This window comes from Doryrhamphus excisus, linkage group LG3 (genome assembly GCF_037039965.1).
Source record: "Doryrhamphus excisus strain RoL-2023G ecotype Guam linkage group LG3, RoL_Dexc_Guam_v1.1, whole genome shotgun sequence".
Taxonomy (NCBI): domain Eukaryota; kingdom Metazoa; phylum Chordata; class Actinopteri; order Syngnathiformes; family Syngnathidae; genus Doryrhamphus; species Doryrhamphus excisus.
The window spans coordinates 999507-1024546 of record NC_136359.1 but is presented as its reverse complement, the minus strand read 5'-3'; the positions used below and the strand labels follow the sequence as shown (position 1 = coordinate 1024546).

Sequence of the window (25040 nt, the reverse complement as noted above, 5' to 3'; positions counted from 1 at the left end):
AAAAAAATATGTTGGATTTTACATTAGAAAATAATTTGACATGCAGCTCAGTAAGAAATATTTGGTGTAATATTTCATAATTTTATATTTGTAATTTTATTGTTGTGTTATGTTCGATCTAGCAGAGCACATGCGTGGTTCATGCAAGTGTTTATTAACACCATTTTATGACGTGAGTTGTTTGGCGATGGACACGGTTGGCGGCGACGGCAACGGCGACGGCGGCCCTCAGGAAAACATCTTGGTGAACTTGGCTTTGAAGACTTTCATCCCCTCGCTCATCTCCAGCGGTTGCGACAGACTTCCGAACGCCATGATGGCCTCGTCGGTTTCCTGGAGCAGCGCCGGTCCCAGCACCTCCTTGACGCCATCCCGCCACGCCGCCAGCTTGGGACGGGCCGCAAACACGTCCAGGCCGCTCCCGACGGGCTGGCGAGACACCATTTGGACTGTTAGCGCCACGGTGAGGTGACCAGCTTGTTGTCATGGTAACACTACGTCACCTGCAGGATTTCTGCGTAAGCCACCAGGTCGGCCAGGGAGATCCGCTCGCCCACAATGAAGGATCGGTTGTGGAGGAACTTCTGCTCCAGCAGGTCCAAAGACTGGTTGAGATCTTCCACGGCGTCGGCCATCTTTTCCTTGGGGACCTCCTGTCCCATGACCATCGGGTACATGGTCTACACGGGACAGCATGTCTCCTCGTCACACGGCCCATGTAGTATGTCACGTAGCCTCATACTCATGTAGTATGTCACATAGCCCTATACTCATGTAGTGTGTCACATAGCCTTATACTTGGTCATGTAGTACATCACCTAGTGTCATGTAGTATGTCACGTAGCCTCATACTCATGTAGTGTGTCACATAGCCTTATACTTGGTCATGTAGTACATCACCTAGTGTCATGTAGTATGTCACGTAGCCTCATACTCATGTAGTGTGTCACATAGCCCTATACTCATGTAGTACGTCACATAGCCTCATACTCATGTAGTATGTCACATAGCCCTATACTCATGTAGTGTGTCACATAGCCTTATACTTGGTCATGTAGTACATCACCTAGTGTCATGTAGTATGTCACGTAGCCTTATCCTCATGTAGTGTGTCACATACCCTGACACTTGGTCATGTAGTACATCACCTAGTGTCATGTAGTATGTCATGTGGGCTTATCCTCATGTAGTGTGTCACATAGCCTGACACTTGGTCATGTAGTACATCACCTAGTGTCATGTAGTATGTCACGTAGCCTCATACTCATGTAGTGTGTCACATAGCCTGACACTTGGTCATGTAGTACATCACCTAGTGTCATGTAGTATGTCACGTAGCCTTATCCTCATGTAGTGTGTCACATAGCCTGACACTTGGTCATGTAGTACATCACCTAGTGTCATGTAGTATGTCATGTGGGCTTATACTTAGTCATGTAGTACATCATCTACTGTCATGTAGTATGTCACGTAGGCTCATACTTGGTCATGTAGTACATCTAGTGTCATGTAGTATGTCACGTAGCCTCATACTTGGTCATGTAGTATGTCATGTGGCCTTATACTTGGTCATGTAGTACATCACTTAGTGTCATGTAGTATGTCACGTAGTCTTATACTTGGCCATGTAGTATGTCACGTAGCCTCATACTTGGTCATGTAGCACATCATCTGGTGTCATGTAGTATTTCACATAGCCTTATACTTGGTCTAGTACATCATCTAGTGTCATGTAGTATTTCACATAGCCTTATACTTGGTCTAGTACATCATCTAGTGTCATGTAGTATTTCACATAGCCTTATACTTGGTCATGTAGTACATCATCTAGTGTCATGTAGTATTTCACATAGCCTTATACTTGGTCATGTAGTACATCATCTAGTGTCATGTAGTATTTCACATAGCCTTATACTTGGTCATGTAGTACATCATCTAGTGTCATGCAGTATGTCACGTAGCCTCATGTAGTGTCATATAGCTTAATACTTGCTCCTGCAGTATTCTGCATCCCAATGAATACACAGGCATCGCTAGGCAACATGACGTCATTGTTCAGCCAGAGGGGGCGGGGCTCACCCTGAGCATGAAGACCTTTGACCCGTGAGCTCGCAGGTTCATCTGCTGCCAGGAGAGGTACTCATTGACCCGCGCCCGCTGACGGAGGTCGGCGGGGTACCAGTGGTCCGCCAGCGAGGAGGCGTGTTTCTGGACCAGGTACTGCAGGATGGCGACGCTGCCGACGATTGGATACATTAGGGGGCGGGGCTCCAACACAGGAAGTGCGCACGAAGACTATCTGGTACCTCTCAGTTAGAACAAAATCGCCATCCTTCATGACCGGAACTTTCTTTACTGGGCTCAGCTTCACAAAGTCCTCGTCGAATTGCTGCCCTGATACACGCACACGCACGCGCACAGTCAACCTTTGACCTCGCCACACCCTTTCACACTTTAATCAGTATTCTAAAGTTGACATTAGAAATGTAAAGTTACTAAAGTTTCATGCATGACAGCAGAAGCGTAAGCAGGAGAAAGCGGAAGTGACTTTTTGCAGTTTTATTTCGAGAAGGTCTTCATTGCACGTGCACGTACCTTGGGCCAGGTCGACCAGTTTAAAGTCAAACCGGATGTTGGCGGCTTTGGCGAACATGAACAAGGAGCGGCAGGGCTGAGAGCGCAGGTCCAGATAGAGCTCCATGACGGCCGTACGGCACCTTCACGACGCTCCGGGCTGACTGCTCAAGTCTGTCTAGTCCGCCTGGACACATCACACGTGACCACACGGGCCCCGCCTACTAGACCAGTCCAACACTGTTGAGCGGGATCTCTTCTGAAGAGTTCCCTTTTAAAAAAAAAAAACCTCACGTGACCCTCGCGTGACTAGACTTTAAATCTTGATCGTCATTTAATACAGCAGCTGTAGTTCCGGGGGTCACGTGACTTTCAAACGCCCCACTACCAACTAGCCAAACTGCAACGCCGCCATTATCTGAAATGTACGTTCGCCTTCAGGGACCAAACACCACAAGTCTGTGTGTCTGAGTATCCATATTTCCTGCTTTAGTCCTTTAGTTGCTATTTCTGGGTCAAATTGAAACCAAATTGCTTATATTAGTATTGTTTCTCTTGTTTGGTATTTTTGTTACGGCAGCAACGCCGCCATCTTAGAATGTACGGCACGTCTTCGGTGACAAAACACATGTAAACATATACGTTTGTACGGTTACTCGTTGCTCTAACTATTTCTACATCTAATTGGCTTATCAAAACCGCCACAATAAAATGTCGTCCGTTTCAAAGTGTTATTGTTAGAACCGCTACAACTAGGAATAGCGTTTCTACACAAAGGCACGTCGCCACCTACCGGCCTGGCGTGAGTATTACTCTTCACCAGGGCATGCGGTTTGTTGTGACGTGAATATGAAAAACAAATAAAACCCGGTTTTGTTTAAAATCAGTGTTGGGAAAGCAACCTTTGACCCATTTCTTTAACAAAAACATCAGTGTTGCACAGCCCCCCCCCCCCCCCCCACACACACAAAAACACACCCACAGTCAGTGAGGACAAAGTGTCCTGGCATGCACTGCAAGCTGAGGAAATAGTCATGTCCTCCAGGGAATTAAAGGGGAGGAAGAACTGGTGAGCACATCATGTGACGAGTCAGCTGATGTTTGTCTTCATGGAGGTGTGTTTGACTGCAGATCGATAGGTCTGTGGTTCAAATCCGGATGCTCCCCGAGTGTATCGACCTTTGAACCCGTGATAAGGACACACAAGAGTCAAACGTTTGCTCATTAGCGGCCACTGTGGGCAAAAGAAGCCACTGCAGTTGATGTCCAAGGAGCCGCATGGAAGACCTGAGGTTCCACGAGGAATGGCCGTCCTCTCCGCTCACTGTCACATGGACACGACGTGCAACGTTAACCTTCAGGCCGCGTTTGGACTCTTCGGGGTTTTGGTGGTCTTACCTTCCTACGGATGAGCTTCCTGCGAGGCTTCTTGGTGAGCTCGTCCTCCAGGCGGCTCACCTCGCAGCTGAGCTCCAGCTCCCTCTTGGCCATGACGTCCTTCTCCTGCCACAGCGTGGTGTTCTCCAGCAGCATCATCTGCAGCTGCTTCAGCTTCTTGCTGTTCTGAGTCCTCTCCTCCTCCAGCATCTTGCACATCTTGTCCTCGAACACCACCTCCATGTTCTTCATCGTCTCGGCGATCATGCTAAGTGGTCAGGCAGAGCACAGACGCTTCACTTACATCGTGTAGTGTGTCACGTAGAGTCATCCTGGCTGATATAGCGTCATGTAGTGTGTCACGTAGCGTCATTCTGGCTGATATAGTGTCATGTAGTGTGTCACGTAGCGTCAACCTGGCTCATATAGTGCCATGTAGTGTGTCACGTAACGTCATCCTGGCTCATATAGTGTCATGTAGTGTGTCACGTAACGTCAACCTGGTTCATATGTCATGTCATGTAGTGTGTCACGTAGCATCATCCTGGCTCATACAGTGTGTCACGTAGCGTCATCCTGGCTCATATAGTGTCATGTAGTGTGTCACATAGCGTCATCCTGGCTCATATAGTGTCATGTAGTGTGTCACGTAGCGTCATCCTGGCTCATATAGTGTCATGTAGTGTGTCACGTAGTGTAATCCTGGCTCATGTAGTGTCATGTCATGTAGTGTCACGTAACGTCATCCTGGCTCATACAGCGTCATGTAGTGTGTCACGTAGAGTCATCCTGGCTCATATAGTGTCATGTCGTGTGTCACATAGAGTCATCCTGGCTCATGTAGTGTCATGTAGTGTGTCACGTAGAGTCATCCTGGCTGATATAGTGTCATGTAGTGTGTCACGTAGTGTCAACCTGGCTCATATAGTGCCATGTAGTGTGTCACGTAACGTCATCCTGGCTCATATAGTGTCATGTAGTGTGTCATGTAACATCAACCTGGTTCATATGTCATGTCATGTAGTGTGTCACGTAGCATCATCCTGGCTCATATAGTGTCATGTAGTGTATCACGTAACATTATCCTGGCTCATATAGTGTGATGTAGTGTGCCACGTAGCGTCATCCTGGCTCATATAGTGTGATGTAGTGTGTCACGTAGCGTCAACCTGGCTCATATAGTGCCATGTAGTGTGTCACGTAACGTCATCCTGGCTCATATAGTGTCATGTAGTGTGTCACGTAGCGTCATCCTGGCTCATATAGTGTCATGTAGTGTGTCACGTAGCGTCATCCTGGCTCATATAGTGTCATGTAGTGTGTCACGTAGTGTAATCCTGGCTCATGTAGTGTCATGTCATGTAGTGTGTCACGTAACGTCATCCTGGCTCATACAGCGTCATGTAGTGTGTCACGTAGAGTCATCCTGGCTCATATAGTGTCATGTCGTGTGTCACATAGAGTCATCCTGGCTCATATAGTGTCATGTAGTGTGTCACGTAGAGTCATCCTGGCTGATATAGTGTCATGTAGTGTGTCACATAGCGTCAACCTGGCTCATATAGTGCCATGTAGTGTGTCACGTAACGTCATCCTGGCTCATATAGTGTCATGTAGTGTGTCATGTAACGTCAACCTGGTTCATATGTCATGTAGTGTGTCACGTAGCATCATCCTGGCTCATATAGTGTCATGTAGTGTATCACGTAACATTATCCTGGCTCATATAGTGTGATGTAGTGTGTCACGTAGCGTCATCCTGGCTCATATAGTGTGATGTAGTGTGTCACGTAACATCATCCTGGCTCATATAGTGTCATGTAGTGTGTCACGTAACATCATCCTGGCTCATATAGTGTCATGTAGTGTGTCACGTAACGTCATCCTGGGTCATGTAGTGTCATGTAGTGTGTCACGTAACGTCATCCTGGGTCATGTAGTGTCATGTAGTGTGTCACGTAACGTCATCCTGGGTCATGTAGTGTCATGTAGTGTGTCACGTAGCGTCAACCTGGCTCATGTAGTGTCATGTAGTGTGTCACGTAACGTCATCCTGGGTCATATAGTGTCATGTAGTGTGTCACGTAACGTCATCCTGGCTCATATAGTGTGATGTAGTGTGTCACGTAACATCATCCTGGCTCATATAGTGTCATGTAGTGTGTCACGTAACGTCATCCTGGGTCATGTAGTGTCATGTAGTGTGTCACGTAACGTCATCCTGGGTCATGTAGTGTCATGTAGTGTGTCACGTAACGTCATCCTGGCTCATATAGTGTCATGTAGTGTGTCACATAACGTCATCCTGGGTCATGTAGTGTGTCACGTAGCGTCTGAGAAGTTACTTGGTCTTGTCTCTCTGGGCCTCCTCCTTGAGCTTCTGCATGGCGTTCTCCTGCTGCTTCTTCTGCTGGACCAGCTTCTCCTCCAGAGCCACCAGCTGTCCCGCCTGCGTCTCCAGCTGTCCCGCTGGGGGACGACAAGGCAAGATGGGGGAGGGGTTCCCGACCAGGAGGGACAATGGCGGCGGCGGCGGCCCTCACCTTGCGCGTCGATCTCGGCGTTGAGGTGCGTGATGCGATCCTCCAGCTGCTCCAGCTGCTTGTTGAGCTGCTCCATGGTCTCCTTGTCCTGCTCGGCCACCTCCTGCTGCCTCTCCACCTGCTCCATCAGCATCTCCACCTTCTTGTCCTTGGTGTCCAGCGCCCGCTTCAGATACCTGGTCACATCGTCCTTGTCCTTCCTCAGCGCCCGCTGCTCCAGCATCAGATCCAGAACCTGGGTCTCCAGGTCGGTGCACTTGGCCTGGCACCTGCCAACGTCAACGCACCACTTTAGCGTGCTAATGCTAGTGTAAGCTATTTATGTGACGCCCTTACTTTGGTACCCCCCAAACAGGATGTGCTGTTATTTTGAAGGCCGGAAGTGTGTGTTTAGGTAGCTTGTTAGAAATGAGTGGAGAGACGAGCGACGAAAATAAAAGTGTCTGCTGCATTCCTCCTTCCGTGCTTTTGTTCCCACTGCGCTTCTACACCATTGCCAATGCTAACTGCTCATTGTTTACTTGCCTTTGACAGCTTATGCGATCAAATAAGGCAAAAATTAGCTCATATCGGTATTAGCGGTTTCATAACAACACAAGCTAGCTAGCTAGCTAGCCATAGCGGTGTGGGCATCCAACTTACTTATCCAGCTCATCCTCCAAGTGGCGAATTTGAGTCAGATACAGCTTGTCGGTGTCTAAAAGCTCGGCTATTTCCTCCGCCACGTTCGCCATGTTTATTTCACACTTTTATTAATGTTCGCTATTTCCAAATGTTCAACGGCAGCGCCAGATGCGGCCGTGCTGCGTTCAGGTGCGGCTCGTCAAATCACGTTCCCCCAAACACTCGACTCGGTGGCGTTTGTAAATTGAACAAAAGCACCGCTGGTGCTCACGTCGGTCGCTCTAATTGCAAATATCAAGGTGTTCTGTGACGTCACGGTTTTGAATCACAAATACCACACGTCAGGAATCATTCTTTTTGTCATCGGTGTAATTCCAGTTCCGGTGATCGCCAGCAGAGGGCGACAACGGCGTCCTCGCTGTGTCATGGACGTCTGTGTCACGTGATCACGCCGAATGACGCAATCCGACTTTTAGACTTTGCAACGCAAATCAATCTTGAATCCATCTGACACACGTGCTAATAACTACTGTCGTAAAATAATAACAGTATCCACTGGAACTTTATATAGGCATTTATGTGGCTGCAATATCAATAAATCAGGTATAAAAATGTGATTCATACGCACCGCTGACCTTCACGCTTGTTTTTGGACCTCATTTTGAAGCCAGAAAAAAATATAATTTGTTTGTCTGACATCCTGTCACAGCTTTTTACCAGTACAGAATTAGAAAGAACAAGGTATAATTTTATGGAAATAAATATTGGATAATAGGAGCGTAATGGTGACTATAGGGGTGTTATTTCATGTCTAGAGGGCTCTAACAATGTCAAAAATTTGATTTAGAAGGTAGTAAACAGGATTAGTCGTCTATGTCTAAGTTTTCTATGCATTACATGTCTTATTTTCTCTTATTATGTCTTCTATGATGGATAATAGGATTGTAAAGGTGACTATAGGGGTGTTATTTTATGTCTAGAGGGCTCTAATGTAAAAAAAATGAATTTTGAAGGTAGTAAACAGGTTTTGTTTGTCTTCTATGTCTAGGTTTTCTCTTATATTACATGTCTTATTTTCTCTTAATGTCTTATTGTCTTTTATTATGTCTTCTATGATAGGTAATAGGAGTTTAAAGGTGACTATAGGGGTGTTATTTCATGTCTACAGGTCTCTAGTAATGTTAAACATGTTTAGAAGGTGGTAATGACCAGGTTTTCTATGTCTTATTTTCTCTTATGTCTACTATATTGGGTAATAGGAGTGTAAAGGTGACTATAGGGGTGTTATTTCATGTCTAGAGGGCTCTAATAATGTTCAAAGCATATTTAGAAGGTCCTAAACAGGTTTTCTATGTTCTGTATGTATTATCTTCTCTTTATACGTCCACTATATTAAGTAATATGAGTGTAAAGGTGACTATAGGGGTGTTGTTTCATGTCTAGAAGACTCTAATAAGGTAAAGAAATGTATTTAGAAGGTTGTAAACAGGTTTTCAATGTCTTACATTCCAAAAACTATGTTAATTGGCCACTCCAAAATCTACTATGATGGCTAATAGAAGTGTAATAGTGACTATAGGGGTGTTATTTGCTGTCGAGAGGGCTCTAAGGGTATTTAAGGGTGACAGCTTTTCTTCAGGGAGCAGCAGGAAAAGGTGTAATTACAAGGCGTGTCAGCAGAGGTCGCAGTTGCCCACATTGCATCTTTTATGAGTCGGGAGCCCAGCTAACGGGATTGGGGGGGGGGGGGGCAAAGTTCAGACTTTGGAGGCCACAAATTAGGAAAAACAAGACGAAGCGCTGAAGGCAGCTTTATTTGTTTTGCTGTTTTGTTTATTGTATTATTATTTCATATTTTAACCTCATGCTAATAAAATCACAATAATTTTTCCTAATATTTCCTCTATTTTTCCAACTATTTCCTCTTTCTTATTGAATATATTTTGAATTTATTCCCATAATATTACAGCTTTTTCCCCTAACCTCATTTTCCAAAAATGTATAAGCTTTATTTTGTTTTTTGGTTTGTTTGTTTAAAATATTCCAACCCCATGCTACTAAAATAATTTTTCCTCTTAATATTAAATGTCATAAAATTGCTATTTTTTTCCTCAATTGAATGCATTTTTTTTCTCTTTGTTTTTTGACTTCATTCTTGTAAAATTTCAATGTTTTTTTTTCATTTCTGCTGTATTTCTTTTTCTAAAATGTATGACTTTATTCATATAATATTACATATTTTTCCACATAAAATTACGACTTTATTCTTTTAATAATCAGACTTTTTTCTGGTAATATTATGATTTTTTTTCTCCTAAATGTATGGTTTTATTCCCATAAATGTATGACTTGGTGGGGAGGGGGGTGTCACCCGGCCCCAGGTGGCGGGTAAAGGAAGCGCATCAGGTCTTTGCTGTGGTTTGCGGCCTCGAGCTAGCGTGACTTTTCCAAGCCTTCTGCTTTGTTTCTCCGTCCCGCTGTCAGCAAGTCTGAGTCGTGTCACGCCGTATTTACTGGACTGGGATGACGGCCCTAATTGAGATCCTCTGTCGAGGGCTGGCCCGCTTCCACGCTCGTAAAAAAACCAAAACGTTTGTGTGTGATGACGACGAGCAGCACCGGGAATCAGCCGACGTTGCACTTTTCCGCGTTTTTAGTGGACTCTAACTGCTGATTTGGGGTCCTCGTAAAGCGCACGTGTGACAAGCCGGGCCTGATGTGGTCCACGGTCTGCACTTCTGGCGCCGCCTTTGCAAAGCCAGCCGGGTGCGAGCATGAAAACCTCTGCCCTGCGAGCGCTGTAATTAACTCAAAGCGTCCTCCTTTCGACCACATTTATCCCACACAAACTTCCGCATTATTTACAACATTTGCGTGTCAAAGAAAGCTACTTCCTGTTAGCCACAGCGTCCAAATGCTCGGTCGTCAAGCTAAGCTAACGTCCTGATTGATGTACATTTACCTTTATGTCATCTATCAAGTGAAACGGCAACTTAGTACAAATGTAACAATGTTTCGTTCGTGTTGTTTTCGATGCCTTTTAACAACAAAACTAGCAGATTTGTGTGTCAAAGACAGCTACTTCCTGTTAGCCACACCGTTCAAATGTTTGCTAATCAAGCTAAGCTAACATCCTGATTGATGTTTTAATTTTTTTATGCTTTCTGTGACTTCTGATGGCTCAACTGGCGGTTAGCTGCCATATTGCTAAGCTAACATTCTGACTGAACGCCAGCAAAGTATGTTTATTTTTTATCACATAAAAATGCAACATCAATATTGTTTAAAAAAATATTTTTGGGGATAAAATGTTTTATTTTTTTTAAACAGTAATTTTTTGTGAACAAAATACAGACTTTTTGTGAAAATATTGTAATTTTATTTGTTTGTTTATTTGGTTTTAAAAAGGTTGTGATATATATTTTTGGTTATGTCTTGCTTTATTAAAAAATATGTAACCAAATTTCAATATTTAAAAAAAATATTCTTTTTTTTCGTGTGTACAAATTTTCTTTGTAAATGTTTTGTAAAAATATATTTCAGAACAAAGCTTTGTGTTATTATTAGTTATCATTATCAGCTTTTTGTCCTTTTTTTCCATTTTTTCCAAATTTTTGGGTTGTTTTTTTTAAAGAGTGTGTTTTTTAGAGTGTGTCGCGGACCAATAAAACACACAATGGGCCACAAATGACCCCTGTGACGCACTTTGGACACGCCTGCGCTTGTTCATCTTCCTAAGCTAACGTCCTGACTGAACAACAACAACAAAGTACATTTCATTTCAGTTTATCACGATTATGGAGTGAAACAGCGACGTACTGCACAAATAACAAACAATCTATTTAGTTATAGCTTTAAAGGAAAGCTACTTCCGGTTAGCTGCCACGCCCAAATGGCCAATGATTGAACGTTAGCATTTGTAGCATAGTCAATGAAATGTGGTTCTGTGGTGTAGCTAGCTTTGAGTGCTGCGCGACAAATGGCGACCCCTGCTGGCGGGGAGGTGTATGTTAGCCGTAGCAAGACGTATTATCCGTGCAGGTGTGTGTGTGGCGACCAGAGGGTTAACGGTCACGTGGTGGGGGAAAGTGTGTGTGTGATAGAGAGAGAGAGAGAGAGAGAGAGAGAGAGAGAGAGAGAGAGAGGAACAAAGGAAAAGAGGGAGTACTTAAAGAGCAGACCTGACAAAGAGTCTCCCAGAGCCACGATGAGGACGTGTGCGCTCGTGTGCGTCCTGGCCCTCTTCGCGCCTTCGTGGACGCGCGCGGCCCCCAGCGTGCGCGCGGCCAGCTCTTTCAAAGCGACGCCGGTGAGTGTTTCTTCTTCTTCTTCTGTGGACTTTGACGCTCCTCCACCTCCACGCGTGTTGTTTGTTGTGTTGACCTCCATCTTTGTTTGTCCTGCTGTAGCGATACGATCAAATTGTCCTGAAAGAATAATCATTGACACTCACGTCACTCTAATTACCCACTTGTGACGTCATCGTTAGCAGGTAAAGCAGCTCCATTAATCGCTAATGACTCCGGTGTATGTGCTATTCTGGTCACTAGGCGGCAGTAATGACACAAAATTGAGTCATTAACTTCAAGTTCTGCCCCCATCGGGTGTGGAAGTGGTGAGTTTAGTTCCATAAGTTTGGAAGAAGTAAATTGGAGGTTGGCTTGCTAGCTTGTAGCTAGCAAGCAAGTCCATTGCGTTGCATGTAAACAATGAATAACAGGTGACTTTAGTTGTGTTATTCTGTGTGTACAGGACTCTAATGATGTTAAAAGCCGTGTTTACAAAGTCATAAACAGGTTTTCTATGCTGTGACTATGAAAATATTCCTTTTGAATCCTATATCTGGAACCAATTAAGCGCTATAAACAAGGAACTGTACTTCTCCCAGTGTAGTGTACTGTATGAGCGTGTACTTGTATGTGTGCGTATGCAGGGTGTTTGTGTTGTGCGGTGTTGCCGAGTCGTGTTGTCAGCAGGACAGGAAGTAGTAATAAGAGGCCTTCAAGACAACAACATCATAAAAGCGGCGTTCTCCACGCGCCCGCCCGGCGTGTCGTCTTTCCGCTTTCTGGTGACTCGGACATATTCAATACACAAACATGTCCTGTTTACACGCGCGCATAAACGCAGCGTGTACTGTACTGCAAATTAAAGCTCCTTTTAGACGGATGATGAATGTAGCTTGGGGAATGTAGTGGAAGTAACACTGGCCTGTGGGGGGCGGTGTTGGCGTGACTAGTTTGGAACTGCTTGCGCTTGGCAGCTCTTAGTAGAAATAATAGCAGAAACAGAAACAACTGGCTGGGAATCTAACCTTGGGCACTGAATCCTAACCACTGGACCACCAGGGATGTGTTGTCAAAGAAGACTAACTTGCCACCCTCCGGAGAGTGAAAATCTAGTGTGGGACAAGTAAGACCATGGCCTGACAATGTTTAAAACTGGTAGGAATGGAATATTTTCCACTTTGTTTTAGATGGCAAAGTGCATATCTACCGTAGATACTTTGTGTAAAACAGAGTGGAAATATTCCATTCCTATCAGTTTTAAACACTGTCAGGCCATAGTACTTGTTCCACAGGAATGGAATATTTTCCATTCTGTTTTACACAAAGTATGGCAAAGCGCATATCTACCATAGATACTTTGTGTAAAACAGAGTGGAAAATCTACCATAGATACTTTGTGTAAAACAGTGTGGAAATATTCCATTCCTATCAGTTTTAAACACTGTCAGGCCATAGTACTTGTTCCACAGGAATGGAATATTTTCCATTCTGTTTTACACAAAGTATGGCAAAGCGCATATCTACCATAGATATTCGCCTCTGGTCCAGCCGTACTTTGTGTAAAACAGAGTGGAAAATATTCCATTCCTACTTGTTCCACAGGAATGGAATATTTTCCATTTTGTTTTGCACAAAGTATGGCAAAGTGCATATCTACCATAGATATCTGCCTCTGGTCCTGTCATACTTTGTGTAAAACAGAGTGGAAAATATTCCATTCCTATCAGTTTTAAACGTTGTCAGACCATAGCCTTACTTGTTCCACAGGAATGGAATATTTTCCACTCTGTTTTAGACAAAGTACGGCAAAGAATTGAAAAGAGTCATAACAGTACAAGAAACACAATACAAAGTAAAAGTTCAAATCTAAAAATAATATAAAAAGAAATAATAATAATAAAAAAAGAAAATAAGGTTGGGGAAACATTTTAGCAGTTATGAGAATAAAGTCATAATATTATGAGACAAAAATTTCCAAGAAAAATGTTGAACAGCAGCAGCAATGTGAAAAACAACAAAAGATCAATGAGAATAAAGTCAAAATATTGAAAAAGTTGAAAAAAAACTTTTTTAAAAAGAGTCATAACATGAGAAACTAGCTAATAAACCAAAAACAAATAAAAAAAGTTGACTAGATGACTTTTGAGTAGACATTCTTTCCCAGCTGAGAAGCGTGTGTCTTATCATAGCGACTTGTTGTGTCTACGGCGCGTTGACAAAGAGATCCGTGCGCATGCCCGTGCACGCCAAGCAAGCAGTCAGCAGCTCGGCTACACATGGTGTCTCCTTTCACACACGTCTCACTGTGTGCTGTTGGCTTAGCTGCGAGTATGTTTTAACTATCTTAGCAACAATGCTAGCAAGGTGTCCCAAAAGGGGACTTCCCTGACCGGGAATCGAACCCTGGCCAAGGTGAGAGCGCCGAATCCTAGCCACTAGACCACCAGGGACTGCATACTAGATGTACCCAGAAAGGCAGTGACAGTGCTTTGACGTACTCCAGCTAAAGAACCAAAGTAGTTCTGACACTGGACCTGCTGAGCTCGCCAAGGCAGGGGAATTAGCTCAAATGGTAGAGCGCTCGCTTAGCATGCGAGAGGTAGCGGGATCGATGCCCGCATTCTCCAAGGAGTCCTTTGTTTTTTTGTAGAAGAGATGTTGGGATCAGAAATGAGTCCAGGATCTGTCCCTCAGTGTCAGACAAATACCCACACCCACCCCTACCCCAAAACAGCCTTAGGTCTAACGCTGAACCCAGTCCTGACTGCATTCTCAGTCGAGTACCTTGTCCGAGGCCGAAGACAAATCCTATACAAATCTTATCTCCAATCACAACCTGTCCAAAAGTCAGTTCCCTGACCGGGAATCGAACCCGGGCCGCGGCGGTGAGAGCGCCGAATCCTAGCTACTAGACCACCAGGGACTGCACGCTAGCTGTACCAAGAAAGGTACTGACTCAAGCTAAGAACCAAATAGTTCTGAGACAGGATCTTCTCTGTCACTGTAGTTAAGGTTAGCTTAGCATGTGAGAGGTAGAGGGATCGATGCCCGCATTCTCCAAGGAATCCTTTGTTTTTTAGTAGAAGAACCCTAACCCAATCCCAACCCCAAAAAACAGCCTCAGGTCAAACCCTAAACCCAGTCCTAACTGCATTCTCCAGTCACAACCTGTCCAAAAGTCAGTTCCCTGACCGGGAATCGAACCCGGGCCGCGGCGGTGAGAGCGCCGAATCCTAGCCACTAGACCACCAGGGACTGCACGCTAGCTGTACCAAGAAAGGTACTGACTCAAGCTAAGAACCAAATAGTTCTGAGACCGGATCTTCTCTGTCACAGTAGTTAAGGTTAGCTTAGCATGTGAGAGGTAGAGGGATCGATGCCCGCATTCTCCAAGGAATCCTTTGTTTTTTAGTAGAAGAACCCTAACCCAATCCCAACCCCAAAAAACAGCCTCAGGTCAAACCCTAAACCCAGTCCGAACTGCATTCTCCAGTCACAACCTGTCCAAAAGTCAGTTCCCTGACCGGGAATCGAACCCGGGCCGCGGCGGTGAGAGCGCCGAATCCTAGCCACTAGACCACCAGGGACTGCACGCAAGCTGTACCAAGAAAGGCACTGACTCAATCTAAGAACCAAAATAGTTCTGAGACAGGACCTTCTCTGCCAATGTAGTTAAGGTTAGCTTAGCATGTGAGAGGTAGCGGGATCGATGCCCACATTCTCCAAGGAATCCTTTGTTTTTTTGTAGAAGAGATGTTGGGATTGGAAATGAGTCCAGGATCTATCCCTCAGTGTCAGACAAATACCCATGCCCATCCCTAAAGCAAAAACAGCCTTAGGTCTAACCCTAAACCCAAGTCCTGGCTGCATTCTCCATCACAACCTGTCCAAAAGTCAGTTCCCTGACCGGGAATCGAACCCGGGCCGCGGCGGTGAGAGCGCCGAATCCTAGCCACTAGACCACCAGGGACTGCGTGCTAGCTGTACCCAGAAAGGCAGTGACGGTTTCGCTTTGACCCCAAATACCCCAACCTGAACCCTGGCTGCAGTGTCTAGACTAGTCTCTAGTCATGTAATAGTGAAGAAACCCAGTCCGTGATTAAATGTTCCCAAGTACCCAACACTAATCCCGTGTTTAAGAGCTAATATGCTAATAATAAAGAAAAATACAGAAATATGCTAGCTGACTGTATTGTTTTAAACAAACAAACCATAATCCCACCCCTAATCCTGGTACCCCAAACCCAAGCCCTGTGGTACCCCAACTACAGTCCTAAAGCTAATTCTACAACCCTGAGGTCTTAACCCAAACACAAACCATAATCCCACCCCTAACCCTGGTACCCCAAACCAGACCCCCCAAACCTAACCCCAAGTTTATTGGGGGCCTGACATAAATACCCTAACCCTGGTCCAAAGACCAACCCTAATCCTCCCACATGGAGTCCCTGGAGGATCCTAGCTAGGACTTCCTAAGTGAATGGACCGACTGGTTGGAGGCCACCCGAGGCCTCGCGGCGCCGTTCCTGTGCCGACTCGCCCTACGCCGCATAGTTGGTGTGAGACGGCGTCCTGGGATCCAGTCGCTACTCGTAACGCTGAGCTCGCACATCACACCATGACAAGGCGGCGTGCTCACTCAGCAGAACGTGACGTGCTAATTGCTCGTGGGCGTGGGAAAACCTGGCCCAGTCACCCATGCGGCCACGTTAGCGTCTTTGTTAGCGTCCCATCTTGGCTTTCAGGACAACATATGTTAGCTGGGATTGGCTGGCTGTGATGTGGTTGTTGGTGGTGAACTTTGACCTCAGGGGTGAAACGTGTCAGGAATGGATCAACATTGAGGGGGGGGGGCGTGTCAGACAGCTCTGTAAGGCACACAAGGGTCATTGGGTGGCCTGCGCTGGTCCCGGTCTGCGTACCCGTTAGCGGGTCCCCGGGTGGTCCGCGCCGGTCCCGGTCTGCCGGGGACGTTACTGAAGGTCTTTGTTTGGTGTCGATGGCGTCACGTGCCGACAGTCCAACATGGACGCTAACAAGCTGATGCTTGGCAGGGAGGAAATTGGACTTTTAGAAGTGGGGCGGACATCTGGACTTCATTTGTGGACATTAAGTCTTGGTCTTTGGGGCCCCTCCAGCCGCCAGTCCGTCTCTCCTCACCCACCCCCATAAAATAACACCTGGGGGGGAAGGGGGGGCTTTGGTTTCTTTTCTTTTGTTCGTCCAGTTTGTGCGGACACGCTTTGGACATGATTGACAGGGGGGGCGGGTCATTTGTTGCATTTGTCTAAACGTCTCATCGGGTTTCAGATCCTCAAAGTCTGGTTCCTTCTGGGTCGGCTTAGCAGCCTTTGGCCGCTAAGTCCACTGTGATGCTCGCTAATGCGGCAGACTTAACCCCAACCTGAATCTGAACCCTACCACCCATCCCTCACGGTTCCCGGAGCAGGTCCACACGGAACCGGCACAGTCCCTCACCAACAGCTCATGTCCCCGCAGGTCCATGCGGACAAGTTCCTGGACTCCAAGAAGAGATCCAAACTCCCTCACGTCCATGACAAGATGCTGAAGGACGCGTCCAACCACACCTCCAACCCGTGGAGGCGTCCTCGCTGCGGCGTTCCGGACTATCCCAACCAGAGGGAGCTTCTTTATCCGGGACGGCACCGCCACAGACGCTTCGTCCTCTACGGAGGAAGGCTGGACAAGACGGACCTCACCTACAGGTACCGGTGGAAGGGGGTTCTTCTTCCTACGGGGGCGAGGGGGTGCTCGTACACCGGTGGGGGTCCGCCGGGTCAAGCCTGTGATGAAGCTTTGACCCGCTGATGTGCCCCAACGAGGCCGGCGTCCCCCAGATGCTAACATGCTGGCTGGATTTTTCTGGCACGACAGACGGGGGGGGGGGGGGGGGGGGTGCCATGGATTGTCTCCACATGGATGACTTCCTAAAAGAACTCCCGTCTAATTGAATCCGCAGCTCCCCTTCAAGGAGAGCCGGAGTCCGAAACTACTCCATCATCATTTAGGTCCTGTTGATCAACTACTTCCTGGTTGGCAAGGGACCGTGTGCAAACGTACACACCTGCAAACATAAACAACATAAACAGCGTATGAAGGATACTGTATGGCAAGATACAACTATATCATATATATATATACTTATAAATGTCCGACTGTATTCTTATTTGCTATTTTTTCCTCATAAATGTATGACTTATTATTAATATTCAGACTTTACTCTAGTAAAAAGCCTACAGACTGTTGGGTTAATCAGTGAAATGATATGTTACCAGAGCGGCATGCGGGCCACACGTTGGACACCCGTGTTGGAAGTTGAGGGTGAGGTTGGTAGTAAAAAAAAAAAATGGCGGTGTTGTTGTCCCACGCAGGATCGTGCGTTTCCCGTGGCAGATGGGCGAGGAGAAGGTGCGGAGGGTGTTTCGGGAAGCCCTGAAGATCTGGAGCGATGTGACGCCGCTCACCTTCACCGAGGTCCGCAGCGGCAAGGCCGACATCCGCATCGACTTCACCAGGTGGGGAGCTAAGCTAGCTAGCCGGATAGTTAGCCGCGTTTGTTTGTTGTGTCCGCTAGCCGGCTAGCTAGCCGCGTTTGTTTGTTGTGTCCGCTAGCCAGCTAGCTGCGTTTGTTTTTTGCGCCCGCTAAACAGCTAGCTAGCTAGCTAGCCGCGTTTGTTTGTTGCGCCCGCTAGCCAGCTAGCTAGCTGCGTTTGTTTTTTGCGCCCGCTAGCCAGCTAGCTAGCTAGTCGCGTTTGTTTGTTGCGCCCGCTAGCCAGCCAGCTAGCTAGCTAGCCGCGTTGTTTGTTGCGCCCGCAGGTACTGGCACGGCGACAGCCTCCCCTTCGACGGCCCGGGCGGGATCCTCGCCCACGCCTTCTTCCCCAAGACGCACCGCCAAGGCGACATGCACTTCGACTACGACGAGTCGTGGACGCTCGGCAACCACATGGGTGAGCCGAAGTCCAAACAAATCCTCCGTCCCGCGCTGACCCCCCACCCTCGTGCGCGACAGGCACGGACCTCCTCCAGGTGGCGGCTCACGAGTTCGGACACGTGCTGGGCCTCCTGCACTCGGACGAGCCGGGCGCCATCATGTCCGCCTACTACTCCTTCTCCTACCCGCTCAAGCTGAGCGACGACGACAAGCGAGGCATCCAGTATCTCTATGGCGCCCGTCCCGGGGTCCGGCCTCCGCCAACGCCGCCCCCGCCGCCTCCTCCGTCGGACCCCGAGACCAACGAGATCGTCCCTCATGTGAGCAGACGGCTACCAGCGTCCTCCCCCCCTCGGTCCCGTCTCCAACCTCTCCCTCTTCCTCTCCTCGCCAGCCCGACGTCTGCCAGACTGACTTCGATGCGGCGTCCGTGATCCGCGGCGAGCTCTTCTTCTTCAAGTCGGGCTACGTGTGGCGGATCCGGGACGGACACCTGGAGAAGGGTTACCCCGCCCTGGCGTCCCGCCACTGGAGGGGGATCCCGGACAACATCGACGCCGCCTTCGAAGACAAGGCCGGAAACATTTGGTTCTTCCGAGGTGACCCGTCACGTGAGCATGCGCCCCCACTGGGGCGGGGCCTTTGCTGACGTTGTGGCGTGTCTCCAGGTGAGAGCTACTGGGTGTTCGACGCCGAGATGCGGGTGCGCGGGCCCGAGCCCGTCCGGGCTTTGGGCCTGTCGGTGCCGGGCGTCCAGGCGGCGCTGCGTTGGGGTCACGACCCCGACTACAACACCTACCTCTTCCACTCGGGAAGCTACTGGCGCTTCAGCCCCCGCCACAGCCGCCCGGACTCGCCGTACCCCCGCAGCATGGCCGACTGGGGCGGCATCCCCGCGGACGTGGACGCCACCTTCAGGGACGCCTACGGTAAGCTCCGCCCCCTCCAAGATCAAAGAGCATCAAGTTGCATCCTCGGTGAGGCTTTTGTTGTGAAAGGGCTAACAGGAAGCTGTTTGCTGCCTACCAGGCTACGCCCACTTCATCCGAGGACGCCAGTACTGGAAGTTCGACCCGGTGGGCATGAACTCCCTGGAAGGCTACCCCCGCTACGTGGGCGTGGACTTTTTTGGCTGCGGAAGCATGTGAAGGGAACGTGGGACCGCCCCTTCCTCTTCCTCCTCCTCGGGACTCGTCCGTCCTTCCTCAGGCGCTCGGCCGAGCCGGGCGGGCACGGGACGTGGCTCCGAGCGTAAATGCTGTGAAGACACGGTCGGTGTGATGCCTTCAGGGACTCCCTCCGACTCGACAGTGCGGGTCGCTGACGAGTCGCTCCGTTTGTCATCACGCCACATTTTCATGTCCTTACTTAACCACTTCCACAATAATAATGATGATGATATTTATACGCTTGTACATAAAGTACCTGATTGTTTTTTTTACTCCAATGTAAGCACTCACATAAAAACTCCTCAATAAAATTGGAGCAATGTGTGGGGAAAATTATTGTATTTTTTTTTAATAATTGGAATTTTTTAAAAAGCAAAAATCAGTAATTTTACAAGAAAAATGATTTGACTGGAATAAACATTGTGAGGGAAAATACTTTTCTTTAATTGGGGGGAGGACCTATCATACAGGAATTAATAATAAAAATCAAAGAAAATAATAAAAATATTACAAAAACATTCACAAAAAATTGTACAAAAAAGTGCAATTTTAAATGTATTATTTTGACTTTAATAACGGATACAAAGAATAGCAAAAATGTAGAAAAGGGAATAAAAAGAAAAAAGGAATGATGAGGAAAAGGTAATGTTTTGATGAGGAAAAATAGTCATTTGACTAGCATACACTTGAAATATTTCAGATATTTTTAATTAGGCTGGGGGGAAGTTTTAGTACGGGCATGAATCATAAAAATATATAAAAAATGTATTGTTTTGACTTTTTTTAATCATTGGAATGAAAAAAATACCCTGGCAAAAACAACAACAAAAAAGGTGAAATATTCTGCTAAAAAGGTCTGATTGTAGAGAACCAAGAATGGTAAGAAAACCATTTTAGAAACATCCACGTTAACCATAGAAGAAAAAAAAACATGGCGTCCTCTTCTCTTCCCTTTATTTTTCTACCAATCACAAAAAAGTAGAAAAAGACAAGAAGCGGCACGTAGAGGAAGAATATATTATCTGACACGCTTGCTTTGGCCTCTCCTGGGGTCACACCAAGGACACGCCCAAGGCCAAGGACACGCCCAAGGCCAAGGACACGCCAAGGCCAAGGACACGCCCAAGGCCAAGGACACGCCCAAGGCCAAGGACACGCCCAAGGCCAAGGACACGCCCAAGGCCAAGGGCGACGCACAAAGAAGACCATAAGAATCCAAAATAATCCTAATAAAGCATCGCTGGTGCCAGCCATCTTCTTCCAGTAGGGAGGGGAGGAGGATGATGATGACGGTGATGATGAGGATGACGAAGCTCCTACCAGGCCGGCGCCGTGTTGGCGAGTCTCCTCATTCGCCTGGCAGACCAAGCAGAGACACAAACATCAGCCATTAATTCATATCAAATATATACACAATTATTATTTAGGATTATATTTATATTTGAAAAAATACTCTAATTGTGATTTACACAAAATATATTTATATATATATATATATATTTTTTTTTTATGTATTTTTTTCATATTTATTTATTATTCTGGTCATTTCCATCAAATCCAAAAAGAAAAATGTAATAAATTTATTATTAAAGAAAAAGATTTAAATGTATTATTTATGATAAATGTATTGATATAAAATGGATTAAACTACAATCTCTAAAAAAATGTTTTCCATCTTCAATATTTGTAATTATTGAAATATATTATATTATGATTTTTATTATAAATGGTTATATAATAAAAAAATGATGATATGATATTATAATATATTATTATATTATAAAAAAGTAAATGAAAAGCACGTTATCGGAGGTCGGTGCAGTGATGCGTTGCCATGACGACGCCCACCTGGTGTTCCTGTCCTGGTCTCTGATCTTCTTCTCCATCTCGGCGTCGGTCAGCGTCTCCAGCAGGGGGCACCACTGGTCGGCGTCGCCCGTGTTCCTGATGGCGATTTCTACGGTGGGGAGGGGGTTCTCGCTGCTCGGGGGTGGGGTGGGTGGAGGGGGTCGGAGGTGAGCTGGCGGCCGGGAGCGTGCACGTGAGCGTGCACGTGAGCGTGCGTACCTGAAGGCGTAGGTCCTCTGGTGCCAGCTGAGCTGACCGCGGATGCTGTAGGCGATGGTGGTGACGAACTCGCCGCCCAGCCCCAGCTCGGAGCACAGCTTCAAGGCGAACTTCTCGGGGGAGTTTTCCCTCTCGGACATGTCCCACTCAAACTGGTCCACCAGCGAGATGTTGCCCACGTGGATGTTGAGCTGCAAGGAGAAGACGGGCGGGGTGGGTCGCGCGCCCCGGAGGAAGGGTCCCGGCGCGGCGCCCTACCTTGATGATGACCCTCTGGTCGGTCTGCTCGTCCAGGATGCTGTCGGTGGGGTAGGACTCGATCTGCTGGCGAATGGCCGAGGCGATGGCGGGCACGAAGGCCAGGGGGTTGAGGTCCAGGTCGTCGCACAAGATCTCCGCAAACATCTCGGGCGTCATCAGCTTCTCTGGACGCACGCAAAAAACGTCTTACAAAGAAACCTGGAGGGGGGCCTGCACTCCCTGCCACCAGTACCATGGGCGCCGCCTCCTTAGAACTTTTGGTCTTAATATTTTGACTTTATTCTTGGAAAATTGCAGCTTTTTCTCCTTAAAATGTGACTTTTTTTCTCTTAATATTTTGACTTTATTCTTAATATTTTGACATAATCCTCATAAATTTGCAGCTTTTTTCCCCTCTTCAGAATATGACTTTTTTTCTCTTAATATTTTGACTTTATTCTCCTAAAATTACAGCATTTTTTCTCCTTAGAATGTGATTTTTTTTCTCTTCATGTGTTGACTTGATTTAAACTTTTTTTTTCATATTTTGACTTTATTCTGGTAAAACTGCAGCTTTTTTTTCCCTTAAAATTTCCCCTCTTAATATTTTGACTTTATTCTCTTAAAATTACAGCTTTTTCTGCGTAGAATATTATATTTTTTCTCTTAATATGTTGACTTAATTGAAACTTTTTTCTTCATAGTTTGACTTTATTCTGGTAAAACTGCAGCTTTTTTTTCCTTAAAATGTGACATTTTTCCTCTTAATATTTTGACTTTATTCTTGTAAACTTGCAGCTTTTACTCTTAATATTTTGACTCTATGCTCAAATTTTTTTAGCTTTTTTTTCTCTTTAAAACATGACTTATTTGTCTAAATATTTTGACTTTATTCTCCTAAAATTACATCTTTTTTCTCCTTAAAATATGATTTTTTTCTCTTCCTATTTTGACTTTATTCTGGTAAAACTGCAGCTTTTTTCTCCCTAAAATGTGACTTTTTTCCCTTTTAATATTTTGACTTAATGCTCATAAATTTGCAGCTTTTTTCTCTTGAAAACATGGCTTTTTTCTCTTAATATTTTGACTTTATTCTCCTAAAATGACAGCTTTTTTCCTCCTTAGAATACTATTTTTTTTCTTCTTAGATATTGAATTTCTTCTCATAAATGTTTTCTTCTCTTCATGTTTTGACTTTATTCTTGTAAAACTGCAGCTTTTTGTCCGATTTCAGTTTTTTTTCTTCTCATAATTATGTCCCAAAATATTGGAACCTAATTAACCAAATATGATTTGCTGTTTTGGATGTTTTCCATCCCATCAGGAGTTAGAAAAGAGGGCGTACCGTTCATGTTCCAGGTGAAAGCGTCTCTCAGTTTCTGTCCCTCGATCTCCATGTCCAGGCGGATGGGCACCAGGACTTCGGACTGAGTGGCGTTTTCGTGGATGACGGCCGGGTCGTGGTCGTCAAAGCTGAGCGGAAAGAGAGAGCAAAGCGTCAAGAGACGACGGCGGATCCATGACGTCTCCCCCGCCACTGACCACAGCGGGAACGTCCTCTTCTTGTCCCGGCCCAGCCGGCTGCGGTTGATGGTGGTGGAGCACGGCACGGCGTCCAAGTGGTGGGAGCTGTTTGGCAGCGTGGGAACCCACTGGCTGTTCCTCTTGGCCTTCTGTTCCCTGCAGACAGAACCAAACACGTCTCTTCACGCACGGCCGCACGGCCCCCAAAGGAGACGGCGGGTTACCTGAGGTAGGCGGGAGGCTCGGTGCTGATGGACACGGCTTTGTACTTCTCGTCGTTGCCTTCAAGGATCTCCTCCACCTCTGAGGCTTTGAGCAGGGTGACGCTGGTGGCCAGCTGGGTGTAGCCGTGATCTGAAGGGGCGGGGGGGGGGGGGCGACAACAGCGACGGTCGGCAGGGTGTCCACACACATCGCCGTGGGCCTACTCACCATGTGAAGACTCCACGATCTTCTTCCGCTCTTCTACCGATGCCAGCTTCCTCCATAACGATGGGTATCTTTTATACAGGGAGCCCCTGAACATACGCAAGTAGTTTCCCACCTATAACACACATACAGAAACTTCTTATCTTTGGGTTTTCATATACCATCACAAATAAATGACCTCAGGCAGCCATTATTATGAGTAAATGTATGTTTAAGAGCGTACTGCCTTCCTATTAGCACTATAGCAATAACACAGGGATGCTGAAACATTCACAGCTAGCTCAAAAAACACAAGTAAAACACGTATATTAACAACGTGTTTTACCTATGTAGTTAATATAACCAGTGACTTTTAAGCAGGAATCTATTGGCAATATCTTACAAATAAACGACCGAATCTTTATTCCCTCACTTTCCCGTAGCAACATTAGCATGCTAGCTAGCCGCCGGCAAAAAAAAAAGACGCGACAACCGGAATCAAAAAGATTTCTTCACTAAGAGCAAATTGAAATTGCAAACACATCCAAATTAAAGTACACCAACCTCAGATCCGATCATGTAAAAATCCCCATCCTCCTCAAGCTGGAATTTGACAGGTTTTTGGCCAAAAGTCTTGCTCAGCGCCATACTGGAATCAAATAACAAAAGCTGAGTGACCGCGCATGCGCTCACCACAGCGGAGTCACGTCGCTCTGTGATGACGTCAGGCACCCGTTATACCACCATTGTCCCTCTTTTGTATCGATGAAGTGGTTACAGATGTTTTTCTACTTAGCATAAGAAACATTTTAATAACATGTTAATGACTTTCTAAATATGGCGTTAAACATTGTTAGAGCCCCGCAGGTATGAGAGAACACCTCATAGTCAACTTTACACTCTTGTTTACACAATTCAAGACAGTCGTGAGCTAGCAAGCTAACTAACTCATTTATTTATTGTCAACTTAAGCCAAAAACCTAGCACTTGATGTAATTTAATAATCAGATCTGGAAAAATAGGCAACAAAGAGACGTTTTATTCTTTTATAAACTTTTATGTTTATTCATATATACATTAATATATTAATCTATAACCAAGAGAGGAGGGAATGTACAATGCAAATGAAAAGCTCATATATACAAATCAATAAATAAAATCAAACATCACCTGGGATGTGTGTGTTCATTCTTGTGTTCTGGGGGGGGGGGGGGGGGGGGGGTAGTACTAAAAGAAGAGACTGCAAGTTAGAAAAAGGTTGTCTATCTTT

General features: G+C 46.2%; 4 protein-coding genes and 5 non-coding genes across 12 annotated transcripts; 2 read left to right on the top strand and 7 right to left on the bottom strand.

The window, feature by feature from the left end:
- Positions 1-133: 133 nt before the first annotated feature.
- On the bottom strand, positions 134-2754 carry gstt1a (glutathione S-transferase theta 1a). Its single transcript, XM_058070236.2, has 5 exons — positions 2596-2754; positions 2307-2394; positions 2080-2236; positions 504-680; positions 134-429 (listed from the first exon to the last, which is right to left on the bottom strand). Exons 1-5 carry the CDS (start codon positions 2699-2701, stop codon positions 229-231), a joined length of 729 nt encoding a protein of 242 aa, XP_057926219.2. The 5' UTR covers positions 2702-2754; the 3' UTR covers positions 134-228.
- Positions 2717-17313, bottom strand: LOC131127906 (uncharacterized). Of its 3 annotated transcripts, none has more exons than XR_013627139.1 (6): positions 7137-7501; positions 6495-6763; positions 6297-6420; positions 3973-4219; positions 2922-3898; positions 2717-2845 (listed from the first exon to the last, which is right to left on the bottom strand). XR_013627139.1 is itself a non-coding variant. In XM_078789426.1 (6 exons), exons 3-6 carry the CDS (start codon positions 6715-6717, stop codon positions 3896-3898), a joined length of 597 nt encoding a protein of 198 aa, XP_078645552.1. In that variant the 5' UTR covers positions 6718-6763; positions 11300-11545; positions 16330-17313; the 3' UTR covers positions 2896-3895. The 3 variants fall into 3 exon arrangements, 2 of the variants coding, with proteins under 2 accessions (XP_078645552.1, XP_057926218.1); XM_078789426.1 differs by lacking the exons at positions 2717-2845; positions 7137-7501 and adding exons at positions 11300-11545; positions 16330-17313 and having other exon boundaries at positions 2896-3898; XM_058070235.2 differs by lacking the exon at positions 2717-2845 and having other exon boundaries at positions 2896-3898.
- On the top strand, positions 11268-19853 carry mmp11a (matrix metallopeptidase 11a). Its single transcript, XM_058070217.2, has 8 exons — positions 11268-11427; positions 16907-17133; positions 17800-17943; positions 18245-18378; positions 18441-18682; positions 18757-18961; positions 19031-19291; positions 19392-19853. The coding sequence occupies exons 1-8, from the start codon at positions 11326-11328 to the stop codon at positions 19508-19510; spliced, it is 1434 nt and encodes a 477-aa protein (XP_057926200.2). The 5' UTR covers positions 11268-11325; the 3' UTR covers positions 19511-19853.
- trnaa-agc (transfer RNA alanine (anticodon AGC)) lies at positions 13962-14034 on the top strand. The gene has a single exon. It is a non-coding gene; the product is annotated as a tRNA-Ala (tRNA).
- On the bottom strand, positions 14259-14330 carry trnae-cuc (transfer RNA glutamic acid (anticodon CUC)). Its single transcript has one exon. It is a non-coding gene; the product is annotated as a tRNA-Glu (tRNA).
- On the bottom strand, positions 14591-14662 carry trnae-cuc (transfer RNA glutamic acid (anticodon CUC)). The gene has a single exon. It is a non-coding gene; the product is annotated as a tRNA-Glu (tRNA).
- On the bottom strand, positions 14923-14994 carry trnae-cuc (transfer RNA glutamic acid (anticodon CUC)). The gene has a single exon. It is a non-coding gene; the product is annotated as a tRNA-Glu (tRNA).
- Positions 15306-15377, bottom strand: trnae-cuc (transfer RNA glutamic acid (anticodon CUC)). The gene has a single exon. It is a non-coding gene; the product is annotated as a tRNA-Glu (tRNA).
- A 204-nt stretch (positions 19854-20057) lies between the features above and the next one.
- smarcb1a (SWI/SNF related BAF chromatin remodeling complex subunit B1a) lies at positions 20058-24497 on the bottom strand. Of its 2 annotated transcripts, XM_058070222.2 has the most exons (9): positions 24335-24497; positions 23795-23906; positions 23587-23716; positions 23381-23518; positions 23184-23311; positions 21857-22023; positions 21599-21789; positions 21380-21511; positions 20072-20887 (listed from the first exon to the last, which is right to left on the bottom strand). In XM_058070222.2, the coding sequence occupies exons 1-9, from the start codon at positions 24416-24418 to the stop codon at positions 20848-20850; spliced, it is 1122 nt and encodes a 373-aa protein (XP_057926205.1). In that variant the 5' UTR covers positions 24419-24497; the 3' UTR covers positions 20072-20847. The 2 variants fall into 2 exon arrangements, with proteins under 2 accessions (XP_078645549.1, XP_057926205.1); XM_078789423.1 differs by having other exon boundaries at positions 20058-20887; positions 23184-23518.
- Positions 24498-25040: the final 543 nt, after the last annotated feature.